The 13489-nt window shown below is 35.6% G+C and overlaps 2 protein-coding genes across 7 annotated transcripts in view; one reads left to right on the top strand and one right to left on the bottom strand.

Annotated features, from left to right (window-relative positions):
• Positions 1–3880, bottom strand: part of LOC306872603 (T-cell immunomodulatory protein-like) — a 151095-nt gene extending 147215 nt beyond the window's left edge. The window contains exons 1-6 of one of the 2 annotated variants that reach the window (XM_079421227.1): positions 3455–3880; positions 3105–3189; positions 2077–2210; positions 1842–1899; positions 1431–1505; positions 1230–1324 (exon numbers count right to left, since the gene is read on the bottom strand). In XM_079421227.1, the coding sequence (XP_079277353.1) occupies positions 1230–1324; positions 1431–1505; positions 1842–1899; positions 2077–2210; positions 3105–3189; positions 3455–3632 (625 nt within the window). In that variant the 5' untranslated portion in view covers positions 3633–3880. The remainder of the gene's footprint in view (positions 1–1229; positions 1325–1430; positions 1506–1841; positions 1900–2076; positions 2211–3104; positions 3190–3454) is intronic. The other variant, XM_079421226.1, reaches the window with a different exon arrangement.
• The window catches only part of LOC306872573 (phosphorylase b kinase regulatory subunit beta-like), a gene marked incomplete at its 5' end in the record, with an annotated part of 79707 nt that continues 69929 nt past the window's right edge, over positions 3712–13489 (top strand). Inside the window, 4 exons of one of the 5 annotated variants that reach the window (XM_079421182.1) lie at positions 3712–3834; positions 5013–5106; positions 6303–6389; positions 11593–11731. In XM_079421182.1, the coding sequence (XP_079277308.1) occupies positions 5055–5106; positions 6303–6389; positions 11593–11731 (278 nt within the window). Of the gene's footprint in view, positions 3877–5012; positions 5107–6302; positions 6390–11592; positions 11732–13489 lie in introns of all 5 variants that reach the window. The other 4 variants (XM_079421183.1, XM_079421184.1, XM_079421181.1 and 1 more) reach the window with 4 other exon arrangements.

Below are 13489 nucleotides of genomic sequence, written 5' to 3' on the forward strand. Positions count from 1 at the left end.
TTATGCAAAAAATAAATGTTGTAGCATTTTGTGACAGGCTATATTCAGACTGCAGTTGATTTGCTTAAATTTGACATCAGTTATAACTCACCCATGATGACAGCAATCATAAAACAATGAATTAAAAATATAGATGAGTGTCTTGTACTCACAAAGGCTGCATTTATTTAATCAAATGTAATTTGTATGATGTTATTTTTAAAACGAACACAACACAACAGAAATACAAGAGGGTTTCAGTACTTCATAGACACTCGCCACCAGACCTGCTGCTAAAAACTGGGCCAGTATTACTCAGACGAAAAACAACACTCAGGAAGTGTCCTGTCTTGATGACGGGATTACAAGCAGAGAGAAAAAGACTGACAAAGAAAATCTAGAGAAGTAGAGTAGTAATATGTTTGTGAATCGGTTTCAGTACATGGAAAGAGCTGCTAGATTTGTATTCACTAAATTAGCTTATTTCATCCTTATAACTACATGTACCTTCTCCAAAACTTTAACCTCCAAAGACAAGTCAGCCAACCCAATGTTGACAAACGGAGCAAAACGAACACGTAAAATGCAGAGAGACAAAGATTTTCTAACTTTTTCCTCACCAGCTAAGAAAATAAGGTCTACTTTCTTCACCTAGGCCTCTCAAAGAGACAAGTGTAATTTCTCTGGAACTTATTTCAGGACACATCTGTTAATTAAACAACAGGCATATTATGTGAGTGGATTAAAAAAATCTATCGGCTGACTTAAAGTGTCAGACTTAAAGAGGTGTTACAAAAATGTAATACTTTCAAGAAGCTTTTAGAGAAGTTTACAATCCAAAAATATCGATAACCTATAGATATACAGTAATATCTACAACCTTTTGTGACCTCCACAAAGCATGAAAAAAATCATTACATAAATCAAATGTAAATTGTGACTTCGTATATAGTTCTGAAAAAGCAGTATGAGGAACATGTCTAATCTAATAAACCTGAGTGTCTGATGTGTTAATAACCAAAGAAGAATTCATAGCATTCCTAATCCATAAATAAATCAAGCAGCACTCAGGGCCGTTCTACGGCAAATGGGCTTCATCAAGGCATCTACAGAAATGCTAACTGAAAGCTACAGAATAGAGAAGTAGCGATTCTCTAAATCAGTCCACAGAGCAGCAGAACCTCACAATACTTTCTCTGACACTTCAAAAGATTTCAGAGTGAAGGAAAGATCATAGTAGCATTACTCACCGGCGGTGAAGTCCTTGTTAAGGTCAATGAAAGCATTGGAATGAGGGACGCGCATTTTGACTTCCAAGTTGAGAGCCTTCTCATATTTCAGTTGCCTGACAAACAATAAAACAGCACGCTTTGTACCCTGTACACTTGTTTTTTTGACACAGGCAGAAAAACCAAAAACAAGATATTGCACATTTAGGAAAACAGTCTTACCTACTCCTGAGATAGAAAACCATTGACGAACCATCCACAGATCCAAAAATGTCTGGAATCATGTCCCCATTAAAGCTGTAATGGAAAAGAGGAAGCAGCATTAGACCCCTGCAAAAACAAAAACTTTACAAGGGAAGTTTGCATTTGTACACTAAAGGAATAAGGACTGCAAAACTTACATGATACATTACATTAAGTTCAACTTTGAGGGGATGATTTTAAGACATTAGGTAGCAGAATGGTACGTTCACTTCTTGACAATAAAAATGTTGGTCTGTTTATCAGAATTAAAGTCAGTGAAAGCTGCAACTGAACCATAATTCACTAAGGCAAGATGTTTAAGACCAAGATTATATATAGAAATAATATTTCTACAATGTTCTTAAATTAAAAACAATATACAGCACTTACTCCATGACAAGGGGCTGGTCATCAAAGGTCATGTTCAGCCCTACCTTACCACTCTGGTCTGTAAGAGAACAGATAACATTCAAAGTGCAAATCACTGCTGAAGTAGCCCTATAATTTCTAGAGCTGTAAGACCATCAATTCAGGCAGAAATACTGAATAAACGAACCAACTGGAGCCAGTCTAACGTACAGAAAGCACTTTCTTTTATTTCTTTGTTTTATTTTTCAGACCTTACCCAAAGTTTGGTTATGCCCCCAGAAGATGAAGACTGTTTGTGTGGAGAGGACCATCTGGAAGCCAGTAACAAGCACATCCATCTGAGAGTCTCCATCATAATCACCTGGGACCACACTAGTTATGCTGAAGTCACTAAGAGAGCCAGAGAAACACATGAACAAGGCAATATCAATAAACTCTCACAGTAAAAACATGACATATGAAATATTTTGTATTTGAAAATATTGTTTTTTTTTTTCATTGAACCTTGAGGGAACTAAGTTTGCATATGTGGTTTAGGTTTTACATCATGTTTCATACATCAAGCTGTTAACGGCCCATACTATGTGATATAGTAATAATATGGAGTTCACACACTCAAGAAGAAAAAAAACATGTCAATTTTAAACAGAGGCCCAAACTGACCAAGAATATGCTATTTGGTGCAGTTGTTATGTATATGGTCATTAATAGCTTATAAATACTTGTAAATTTTAGTTACAGTATAGCAGACTACTTACATAAAATGTATGTAAACATAAGTTGTCAATGTATATCTCCCAGTAATGCTGTTTTATGATCAAAGCTTAGTATTTCCAATTTTTGAACATATAATGCAATGCAACACAATGCTATTAGAGATGTACAAAAATACACATTCCTAAAAAGCCTGTTTTATCTTATTTGATACTAACATTATTAACATAATATTTATAAGATGGATAATGAAGTAATCCCAGATTGCTTCAGTCCAGTAATGGTTTACTTGAAATATTGATAATAATATAAAGTTGCCAACTAAAAATCAAAAGACATGACACATGTGCAAAGACACATTTACGACAGCCAGCAGATATTTTTAGAATTATGATAAAAGGCCATTCTCTAATTAAAAATGATGAACTATCAGTCAGATGGCAGAAGGCATATAGAAGATTGTGTACAACAGCTTTTCAGCAACGTTTTGATCATGTAGATAATTTAGAGGCCTTAGAAATGAATGTATCACACGTGATATAGTAGGATAAATAGGGTTAGTACTCTTACCTAGGGAAAGCCTCTTTAGTCAGATGGACTTTAGGTTTGAAATAAGGAGCTTTAAGATCAGCCAAGAAAATCACCAACTCAGAATCTGAAAGAAACAATATTCCCATGAAATAACACAGAATCAGGGTGTTTAACACCAATAATACAAATAAATAAACGATACATAAAAACAGTTTAAATAAACGATACATAAAAACTGTCATTAGCAACAATATGCCCTGTGTTGTACAAAACACCCAGTGACATCTCATTAAAACTCAAGCAGCATCTTACATTACATTAAGATCAACTTAAAGGGATGATTTTGAGACATTAACAATCTTAAGGTCAGCTAGCAGAACTCTACTTACGATTCCTGATGATGAAAATGTCAGTCTGTTTATCAGAGTTAAAGTCACCGAAAGCCGCTACCGTACCAAAATTCTCCGGGCCGAATAAATCACCAGTAACGTTCTGCAATGCAAACGTGACATGTTGCCCCATAAAACTTAATAAGAAGGTCAAAAACCAAGCCCAAGACTGCAACATTTTGCTGTTAGCTTCGGTCACCACAAACCGGAACACGGCATGTCGTTCTACGGCAGGCCGCGGAGTAAATATAGGCTTTGCGACAGTGTGAGTTGCTAACCGGCAGTGCGAGTGTGGTGATGTTATTTAGCTGTCATTATGGCAAGCCTAGCGGATGTCGGCTGGAAGCTGCTCGAGTTCAAAGCCAGATCTAAGCGATCAGGTTTGGCTTTTTGTGATGCATGGCATTGAGCACGATTAAGCAGTACGCATTTGTTCTCTAGGTGCATTTTGATCCATTGTCCGTGCTGCAGAGGGGCATTAACACGAGTTATTTTGTCTGTGTGGCAGAGAGCAGAGCCCAAAGGTCAGGCGTGAAGTTTACGCTGATCAGGGCTATATTTAGAGACTAACTGCACACTAAACTTCAGGCTTTGAATTTTTAAGGAGTAGCACTTTAAAAGACTTCAGTCCCCTGAATGTCTAAGGTTTTGAAAGGCGTTTTAACCCTCTTAATTCAGTGCTTGTTAGCGTCTGCTTCAGCCTGACATTAAAACTCAAGTAGCCCTTGAAAGAGTTTTCAGAATCCCCTTGTGGTTATATAAGATAAATAAATAAATAAAATCACACATAGTATCTTCCTGCTAGTTTTGTTTGTTGAAGGCATAGCAAACTGAGAAAAAGAAAAATGCTTGCCCTAATGTTAGTCTAAACCTGTATAGAAAAAAAAAATATTAAATGGCTGTCATTCTATATATGATCTTTTTTGTGTGTTCTACAAATTCATACGGGTTTAGAACAACATGGGTGAGTAAACGATGACAAAAAATGTTTCCCATAAATCTTTTTTTCAGTTAGTTTTATTTGTACAGCTTTATAGAAATTCATGATGTTAATGATGCCAATATCTTAATGTCTTTATGCCTTATTGTCATATTGAGCAGATTGGAGCTGCGTAATATTATAGTTTACATTTCAAGCAGTTGAGATTTGCAATATAGAATATATTTTGCTTTACATGAGTATGTATGGGATGGAGTTGGATATGCTTACAGTAAATATCCTGTGAGGTAATATAGTTTACATTTTGCAGCAATATAAATATTCAAGCAGTTGAGATTTCACTTTAAAATAGGACTACGGATCACAAATTGTCAGATATTACCTTAGAAGTTGCATTGGCATTGTAGTTTATGGTGTCATGGTCATTTTCGCACATTTTAATTATCATCTCATTCCCTGACTTCAGTCATACCAGATCATCTTTCAATTGCGTATAATGTAATTTGTTGCATGTCCATTCAGTAACCATGCCTGAAGAAAATCTCACTGTGTGATTCCATGTAATTTGTCTTTTCTTTGTATTTTCTGCTAACCCTCTGAATTATACTAATGTTGTAGTTTAACTAATAGAGGCCTGGCGTAGAGTTCATCTAATGAAAAATGGCCAACACTGCCAATGAAGTGAATGTCCATCGCAATCTCCGGAAACTTGGTAAGTTGGGGCGTAGCGATCGATCGGTTCATGGAAAAGACGCTCGTTACTTTAGAAATAAGAACTTTCCGTTTCGATTTACAACTATATGAATAAAGATTAATATTGGTTCAATTTTTGAAAACCAATGCATTCATATAGGCCTAACAGTCTTGGTTCAGACTGTTTGATGCCTAATTGAAAATTGGTGCTTAATTTATTTAATTTTTTATTGCAGAAAATAATAATTCTAGTGTTTCATCTTTAATATTTCATCAGATGTAAAAGTGTTAGGCATAAATAATCCTTGGTGATATCATGGGGGAAATTCTGTGATTAATGAAATCAGTAATGCAGTCCAGTAACGCTCATCTTTTTCTGTCAATGTCTGATCAAATCTGTTAACAGAGGGTTTGCATGCTTCTCGAGGCCAGTTACTTTTTTATATCAATGTGGTGAAACTAAAATGAGGAGTATCTTTCATTTGCCTATTGGATGTGCACTGCTTAGCTGGAGTTATCTTAAACAGAGATGGCTTTGTCCCTGCTACTTAAAAGCTGATGGGAATTATGCTAATTTGCTAGGAAATGTGAATTTTCAGTACCTGAGGTATTGACCCTGGGTCAATTCTATTAAAATGTAAATTGCTCCAAAGTTAAATGTGTCGAAATAGTGCTCCAATTGATGGGGTTCCCCTGAATTTCACTCCTTGCAGAAAAAGCTGAATTTACTGGTGTCAGGTTCCATTATTTGTTTGTGCCAGTGCCTTCAATTTTGCAATCAAGCTGTGTGTGTTTGCAATGACGTTCGATTTGATATATGCATTTGGAGAACAATAGCTTTAGTCTTTTGCATTTTGCTTTGATTGTTTTCCTGGCATGCTTTGCTGCCTTTGCACCCCAGTAAATCTACATTTTGCTGCTCTTAGCATTGTAAATGGAACAGAAAACCATTTAGGTTACTGAGACTAAATGAAGCACATTTTGATTTTGGTGAGTCAGCTCAACCTCAGCATACTAAGTAGCCCAAAGTAGGCCTGTTGCAGGTCAGTAGTCTATAGTAACATCATCAAGAAGCCGTGCTGACTTTGAAGTATGCTCATCACTTTCATCCAGGGATACTTCAATTGCATTTAAAGACGAGATAAGCATCGCGGTATTTCAGATCTATGCTGATTCAAGTGTTCTTTAACATCTGTCTTTGCTTTCTATGATCAGGCTCCATCTATGAACCCCTTAAGCTATCCACACTGCACCGGGAGGATGAGCCCCTTTGGGATAAACTTGACCGCTACTATAGCGCAGGTGAGAATTTATGTCCTGGATGTAATTTGTTTTTCATATAGGTTTAAGAATAGAGGCTGATCTGAGCGCTTTATGAAATGGTTGGCTCAGGATTGTTGGAGAACATCTTTTGAGCACTCTATTATGGTCTTTAAATGAGGCATTTAACCTCATTCTGTGATGGATTAATCAATTTTTAGACTTTTTAAAATTTTAATTACAAGTAAAAAATTATAAAGCAATGCATTTAAGGTGTCAAGCTGTGTACAAATTGCAAAGTTACTCTGGATTTTCTCTAATATAGTTGTTCTGTGTCTGTGCACTGGTGCTTATTCATATTTAAATTATGGCAAGATGTTTCCTAATTTAATTAGAGAATTCAAAAAGTCTCCAAACCATTACATTTAATTATAATACCCAGCAAATGAGTTGAGTCCAAGCACTAAAAGATTCTTTTGGAGCTGGTATGGTTTCTCATTGCTGAGCTCCTCTGTGCATTTTGCTCTTAATCAATACTCATCTTTTTTCCTGCCTACCCTCTTTCTCCCTCTCCTCTCACCTAATCTCGCTTTCAGTTTCAGCCTTCAACATGACAATAAATACTGCTATAAAAGATGAAACAGCGTATGTAAGATTAAGAGTTTTCTTGATAGTTATATTAATTCATAAAGTTCCTTAGATGAAGGAAAATCAGTCACTTGTTAATGTTTTTTGGGGTTATTTAGCTTAGTTTAAAACCCTCTGATGGTTTGCGGGGTCTTTTTGACCCCAAATGACTTTTGCTCAATTTTTTAAAAATGTTCCCTTTGTCCAAATGGTATGAAACCTTCTACGGCTCTCAACACTTTCTAGATCTACAAATAAATAAATAAAATGGAATGATATCTGTTTTTATGTTAGCGTGACAAAATTTGTGACCCCGCAATCAATCTCTCTGGAGACCCCGCAATCAAAATAGACAAAATTCATCATCAAAATCAGAAACAACGCAGAACACATCGACAGAAATGGCACAAATAAAGTGGCACACTTCCACCAATGCAAAAAACATCCACAATGCTAAATTATATTGCTCACAACACACACACACACACACACACACACACACACACACATAGAGGAACACATTTTTGAGACTATAAAAACTGTTCTCTTATCATTTGTAAAATAAAATCATCCAAAATGCAGTACCACCACAAAAATAAATTGGTGACACTGACACATTGAAAATGTGCACACTCACACACACACACACACACACACACATTTGTAAGGCTATAATTTGTCAAATAAAATCATCCAAAATGCAGAACCAACACAAATATAAAGTGGTGACACTGACACCGACAATGTGTACTCACACACTCTCTCACACACACACACACACACACACACACACACACACACACACACACACACACACACACTTATTGTTCCTCATTGTTTGATTTTTTCCCCATTTACTGATTTCTTTTACTAAATTCGATCTTTTTACTGCTTTATTTGCTCACTTGTTATTGCGGTTCAGTTCATGTGTTCATATGTAATATAACGGTTCATTTCTGTTCATTTTTGTTCTGTTACAGTTAGTAACTGAAATGTTGATTAAAATTGTAGAATTATATTAAAAATAGATAATTGAAATAAATGATAAAATCTTAAGACTCCAACATTTCTCTTTGTAACATTTTGTTCAGGTTTGATTCTAATCATAATGTAACATTATTGAAAAACTGGGGGTTTTTCAGTACAAAAAATACTAAACTTTGACAAAAAATATTTTATTTTTGTTATAATTGTGATTTTATAATATTTAGATATGAATCCAACTGAATCCAACTTGTGAAAAGATATCTTTCAGGTCTCTCAAATAGCAAATAGCATATAGTGGAGCTCTATGGCCATCTAGTGGTTAAAGTGATTTTTTTTTTTTTTTTTAAACTGCATTTTCCAAAAAATGGGTATAAATGTTACATTAAATCATTTAAAATTATCCATGTTATCCCCATGAATGAAAGTTAGAAATCTGGGCCTTTTATAAAGTGAATTTTACATCAAATGCTGTTTTTTTGTAAAAAGCCTATTTAAATAAATATTTATTTATTTATTTATAGAAATTTAAAAGATATCATAAATCCTCCAAAATCTGCACAAATGTTGAGTAAAAACATTAACAAACAGAGTAAAATTACATTTGTAAAAAAAAAAAACTATTATCTTTTAATAGGAATATTAGAGAATATTAAATGTTATTGTCTGGGGTCTCTGGAGACCCCCAAAAAAAACAATAGGGGACAGAAATTAAAACCATCAGAGGGTTAAATGTATGTGTTATTTGTAAACCACTGATTTAGAATTATCTCCAGCTTTTTGGTTGCAGGTTTGTTGATGATATCATAATGATTGGTCATTCCCGCTGGTGAGAGTGGTCTTGTTAGTGGCAGTCAGACTGATATTTGTGCTGATGCACTGCAAAAAAACAATAAAATAATTTTCTTAATTATATTTTGCTCCAGTAAACATGTCTATAAGATACATTTTGCTTGAGAAGCAACATGATAAAATATAATAAGATCATAATCTAGTTTTCAGAGAAATCAAACAAAATATAGCAAGAATTAACCTTTAAAACAACAAACAAAATTTAAAACTAAAGTTACTACTGTAGAAATGTAGCAAATTGCGGTCTTTTTTCAGTTTTGTATTATATTTGGATTTGAACTTCAGTTTAACCGGTTTGAAAAAGTGTGTAAACATGCAAATTTGGTCTGTAGGTACTTGGTTACAGTACAATGGTGGTCAACAATTCAATTCAATTAATTTGAAAGATGTAGTCATACAACGTACTTTAACAATAACGTTAAATTCTATTGCCAAAACAATAGAAAACGATTCATGTGGCCCACAAAGACTGCACTTGTGTTCACTGTAAACAGTTTTGAAAAGTATTACGAAATGGATCCTAGTGATTTCATTCTAAATGTGTCTTGTTTTTCAAGATATTTTGACAGGACAAGAGAGAATATGACCCTGCCAGATCTGTTCCCTATTTACATTTATATGGATGCCAACTGTGGAGAGTGGAACATAGAGCTGTCTGTCTAATTCTTATTGTAAAAAAGGTGTTTGACCAATGGATGGAGGATATAAACATCTTAGATTGACTTTATGGTTCAATAAAAAGAACACAGACTGCAGCTGCTTGTTTTAAAATATTATAGGAAAGTGGTGTGTATGGTGTATCTGTTTTGTCTAGCATGCGTGATTCAACCTCTCAGCTCATAAGCAGAATACTCGGTGAGCTAGTTTCATCCTCCACAAAAAAACTTGTTTCTTGAACACTGCATACATGAAATCTATGTTTTCAATCTCTTTCCTCCATCCGGACTTCAACCTTTTCCTAAGGCTCATTTAAAATCCCCAGACAGCCAACCCTGAGACGAGAGCACTGCAGGGTGAGAGAGAGAGGGAGGAAGTGAGAGAGAACAAAGAGAAAAGAGTGACAGAGAGGATGCTTCTCATTACAATGATCCTTTTGAATGAGTCATGGTTAAAGCAGACAAACGTACAGCGTTAGCACAGGGTAATCCCGTTTTGAAAGAGAATCACCATGTCATTCCCTATAAGACGAATCCTACAATAATAAATAAATGTAGGTTTCATAATTCGGATAGTAATGATTTTAGTAGACTCTAATTCGGAGCTGAAATGCATCTCAGCATCTATAAGTGCTGTACTGTATATGAACGCAGCACATTACATGTAACATGCATGGTATGTTATTCTGAACTTTTTATAGAAGATTATTGCCATTTTTATCTCTGGTCTTTCTCATTTTTCTGTCTTTCTCGCTCTCTTTCTGGGTTTTCCTATTTATGTGGTAATGACATCATGCTTCAGTGCTTCTCATTTCCTCTTCTTCTCCTCTCCGGCCTGTTTGTTGTGAATGCAGTTCTGCTATCTTTCCCCTGCCTCCACAAGATTAAGGTTGGAGAAAACAAGCTTTAACTTTTAATGGGCAAAAGAGTCTCTGTTTCTCTTTCTTTCTCTGTCTTCTTCCTCTGTCTCTCTTCATCTGTGTGGTTCAATCTCCACCTATTTTCTCCGTCTTCATTCACTCTCTGTGATGGACCCCCTCCCCCCCTTTCTTCTTGGTGTATAAAAATGGCTTCTTCGTGGAAAGCTTGTGTTTGTGTGTGCAGTTTTAGGGGTTGATTTAGAGGTGCATTATGCTGATAGATGATGAGAGAGATGCAGTCTTCAAAGAATTTGCATCTAAAGTGCTGTGATGCATTCCATCCCTCATGCTAAAGATGCGTGTGAATAATATGTCATTTCGCTTCTTTTCTTTTCTCCGAAGAAGTCACTTAATGCACAGGTGATGCCTCCGCATGCCGTGCCGACTGTGAAATGACTGCAAATGAGATTTTCTTGATTAGTAATTTAAGGTTTTCACAGGAGAAAATGGGCAGTAATAGCAGGCTGTGCATCAGATTTTTGCCAAATTAATTGATCTCTGAACTGTTCCTCCCTGAAACATTCTGGAAGACTCCAACTGCAGTCTTTCTTTCAGTCCTGCCTGCATCAACCGCAGTTACAGTGCAAGGCCTAATCAGATAAAGACGTATTTATCGCCCTTTCTGGATTTCCGGATTCTTCCGATGGGAGTCGGAGTAATCCTGGCTGCAGTCTCTCTGAAGAGTACATTAATATTCTTACTAATTCCCCCCAGTGTCTCCTTATCCCCCAGCCCTGCTGGCACTGTCTCTTTGAATTGACCCAAACTCTATATAACAAATGATGGCTCGAAATGAATGTCCCCTTCATTTGTGCTGCCGTAATGTGCTGATGAAAAATGAAGTGCCCTATTCAGCCTGATTATACATTAGTAAAGAGAAATCACAGTGGAGAGAGAGGAAGTTTAACATTTGGGCACAGTGATGAATAAAGCTGTTACCTTTTTTTTTTTTTTACAGTTTTTTTTTTTTTACTTCATAATATTGATGAAGACGAGAAACGTGCAATAATATTTAATTAGCTTAATTATACATGCAGTGGTATTTAATGTCAGACAGCTAGGATAACAGGTGTGAAAAGGTGTTCATCAAAGACGCGTAAACAGCAAGGCACAGTAAGTGTTTGTGGAGGCACCTGCTGTTTCTGTGGGTTGTTGATAGTAACACTGTATCTGTTTTTATCTTTGTCCTTCTCTCATTTCTTCTAGTCAAGTGCACCATTCTGAATTATCAGAGCCCTACCACTGGTCTGTTCCCAGTGAAGACCTGTTCCACCTGTAAGGAGGCTAAAGTCAGAGACTCCCTCTACTGCGCTGCCAGTATCTGGGCACTGGCATTGGCATACAGGTAGTACTGAGTAGTAATGTATGTGCAATACCTTTCTATAAATTGCTTCTTTTCTAGTTGCTCATCAATCATTAATCAAAATCTATTAATCCATTATCAACATGAGCAGGATGATAATCAATATGACCAAGTGCTATACCGTATATACAGTATATCTAAGTGCTTATATACTGTATATTTGTAGATTATTAATAATTAAGAAGTTTATAAAAAAAAAAGATAATTACGATGTGATATGCAACATGGCAAAAACAGCACAGTGCAGTGGTGTACTGTATATACCATCTGTGGTGTCTGGGATAAACAAGATGAGTTTAACAGCCAAGGACAAAAGGCTGAACAAGCTATTTTACACCATCTTAAAGCATATCTGTTAGTGAGCTATTTTAGTGAGCAAGAGTAATCTGTATTGTCAGGTGGGTTGTATTATGCACAAAAACATGGGAACATTTATTCATACTGGTTGTTGAGTCACTTGGTGTGAACAGACCTTATGTCTATGATTTGGCCCAAATAAGCAGTATTGTGGTATGACTTGGTAGAATAGGCCTCTTTAAATGAAACCTTAGGGTAAAAATATGCTACTTGCATACACTAATATTCATAAAGGTTTTTGTTTCTTTTTTTTTTTTTAAAGAAATTAATACTTTTATTCAGCATTTATCAAAAGTGACAGTAAAGACAGTAATCTGTTGCAACAGATTTCTATTTCAAATAAATGCTATTCTTTTGAGCTTTCTATTCATCAGAGATTCCTGAAAATAGTACATCACAGTTTCTACTGAATTATTAAACAGCACAATCTTTTCATTATTATCATGTTGAAAACAGTTAAGACTGGAGCTGGACCATCACAGGAATAAATTAGAATAAATTTAAAAAGTAAAAAATAAAAATGTATTTAACAGAAAACAGTTATTTTAAATTAATATAATATTTCACAATGTTGCTTTTTACTGTATTTTTTAACAAATAAAAGCAGCCTTGGTAAGTGTAAGATACTTTTTTCCTTACTGTTACTTACTGTTAGTAGAATGTCTAAAGCGGACTATCAAAATAAAGTGTTACCCTTTTTTCCCCCAGAAACATTTTAATAATCCATTAAAGGGTAGTGCAAGTATCGACTCTTTTGATAGATTTATATCAGTGACAGCTTTAATCACATTGAGGTAAGCATGTTTACCCATTGATCAAGAGCAATTTGGCCCATTGATCCAGGTACATTTGTTCCAGTGCTCAAAATAGTGGACTGCTGCTTTTACACTTCAGTTTCCAAAGCTCAGTTAAGACAAAATTAGTCTGAACTTAATGTCCAGGGATGTACTGGATACCAGATAGCTTAAAGGTTATATGTTCAAACTCTGCAAGGGGGAATTGACGAACTCTCACCTTTATGCCCTTGAACAAGTTATTGGAGCTAATGCCCCGGTTCCTCTTGGGGGATTGTCCAAAGTCACTTTGAGTCCAAGATGTTATGACCAAACAGCGCCCTGCTCGCTGGGCTGTTGTAGAACATTTATCTTGTTCTTTAGCTGCTTCAGTGATTTGGCTTTGTGTTCTGAGTCATTTTCCTTCCTAAAAATGAACTTTCTCCCAAGAGGCTCACTTGCAGTATTTCCTTGTGTTTTGCACCGTCTTTCCTTCTTTCATTTGAAGGCAGATTTCCCTCCAAAAATAAGAATAAGATCTGTCATCATTTATTCAGCCTCATGTCATTCCAAACCTCTGTGACTTCCGTTGAATGCAAAATAAGATGCT

Source organism: Barbus barbus, assembly GCF_936440315.1.
Source record: "Barbus barbus genome assembly, chromosome: 1".
Lineage (NCBI taxonomy): Eukaryota > Metazoa > Chordata > Actinopteri > Cypriniformes > Cyprinidae > Barbus > Barbus barbus.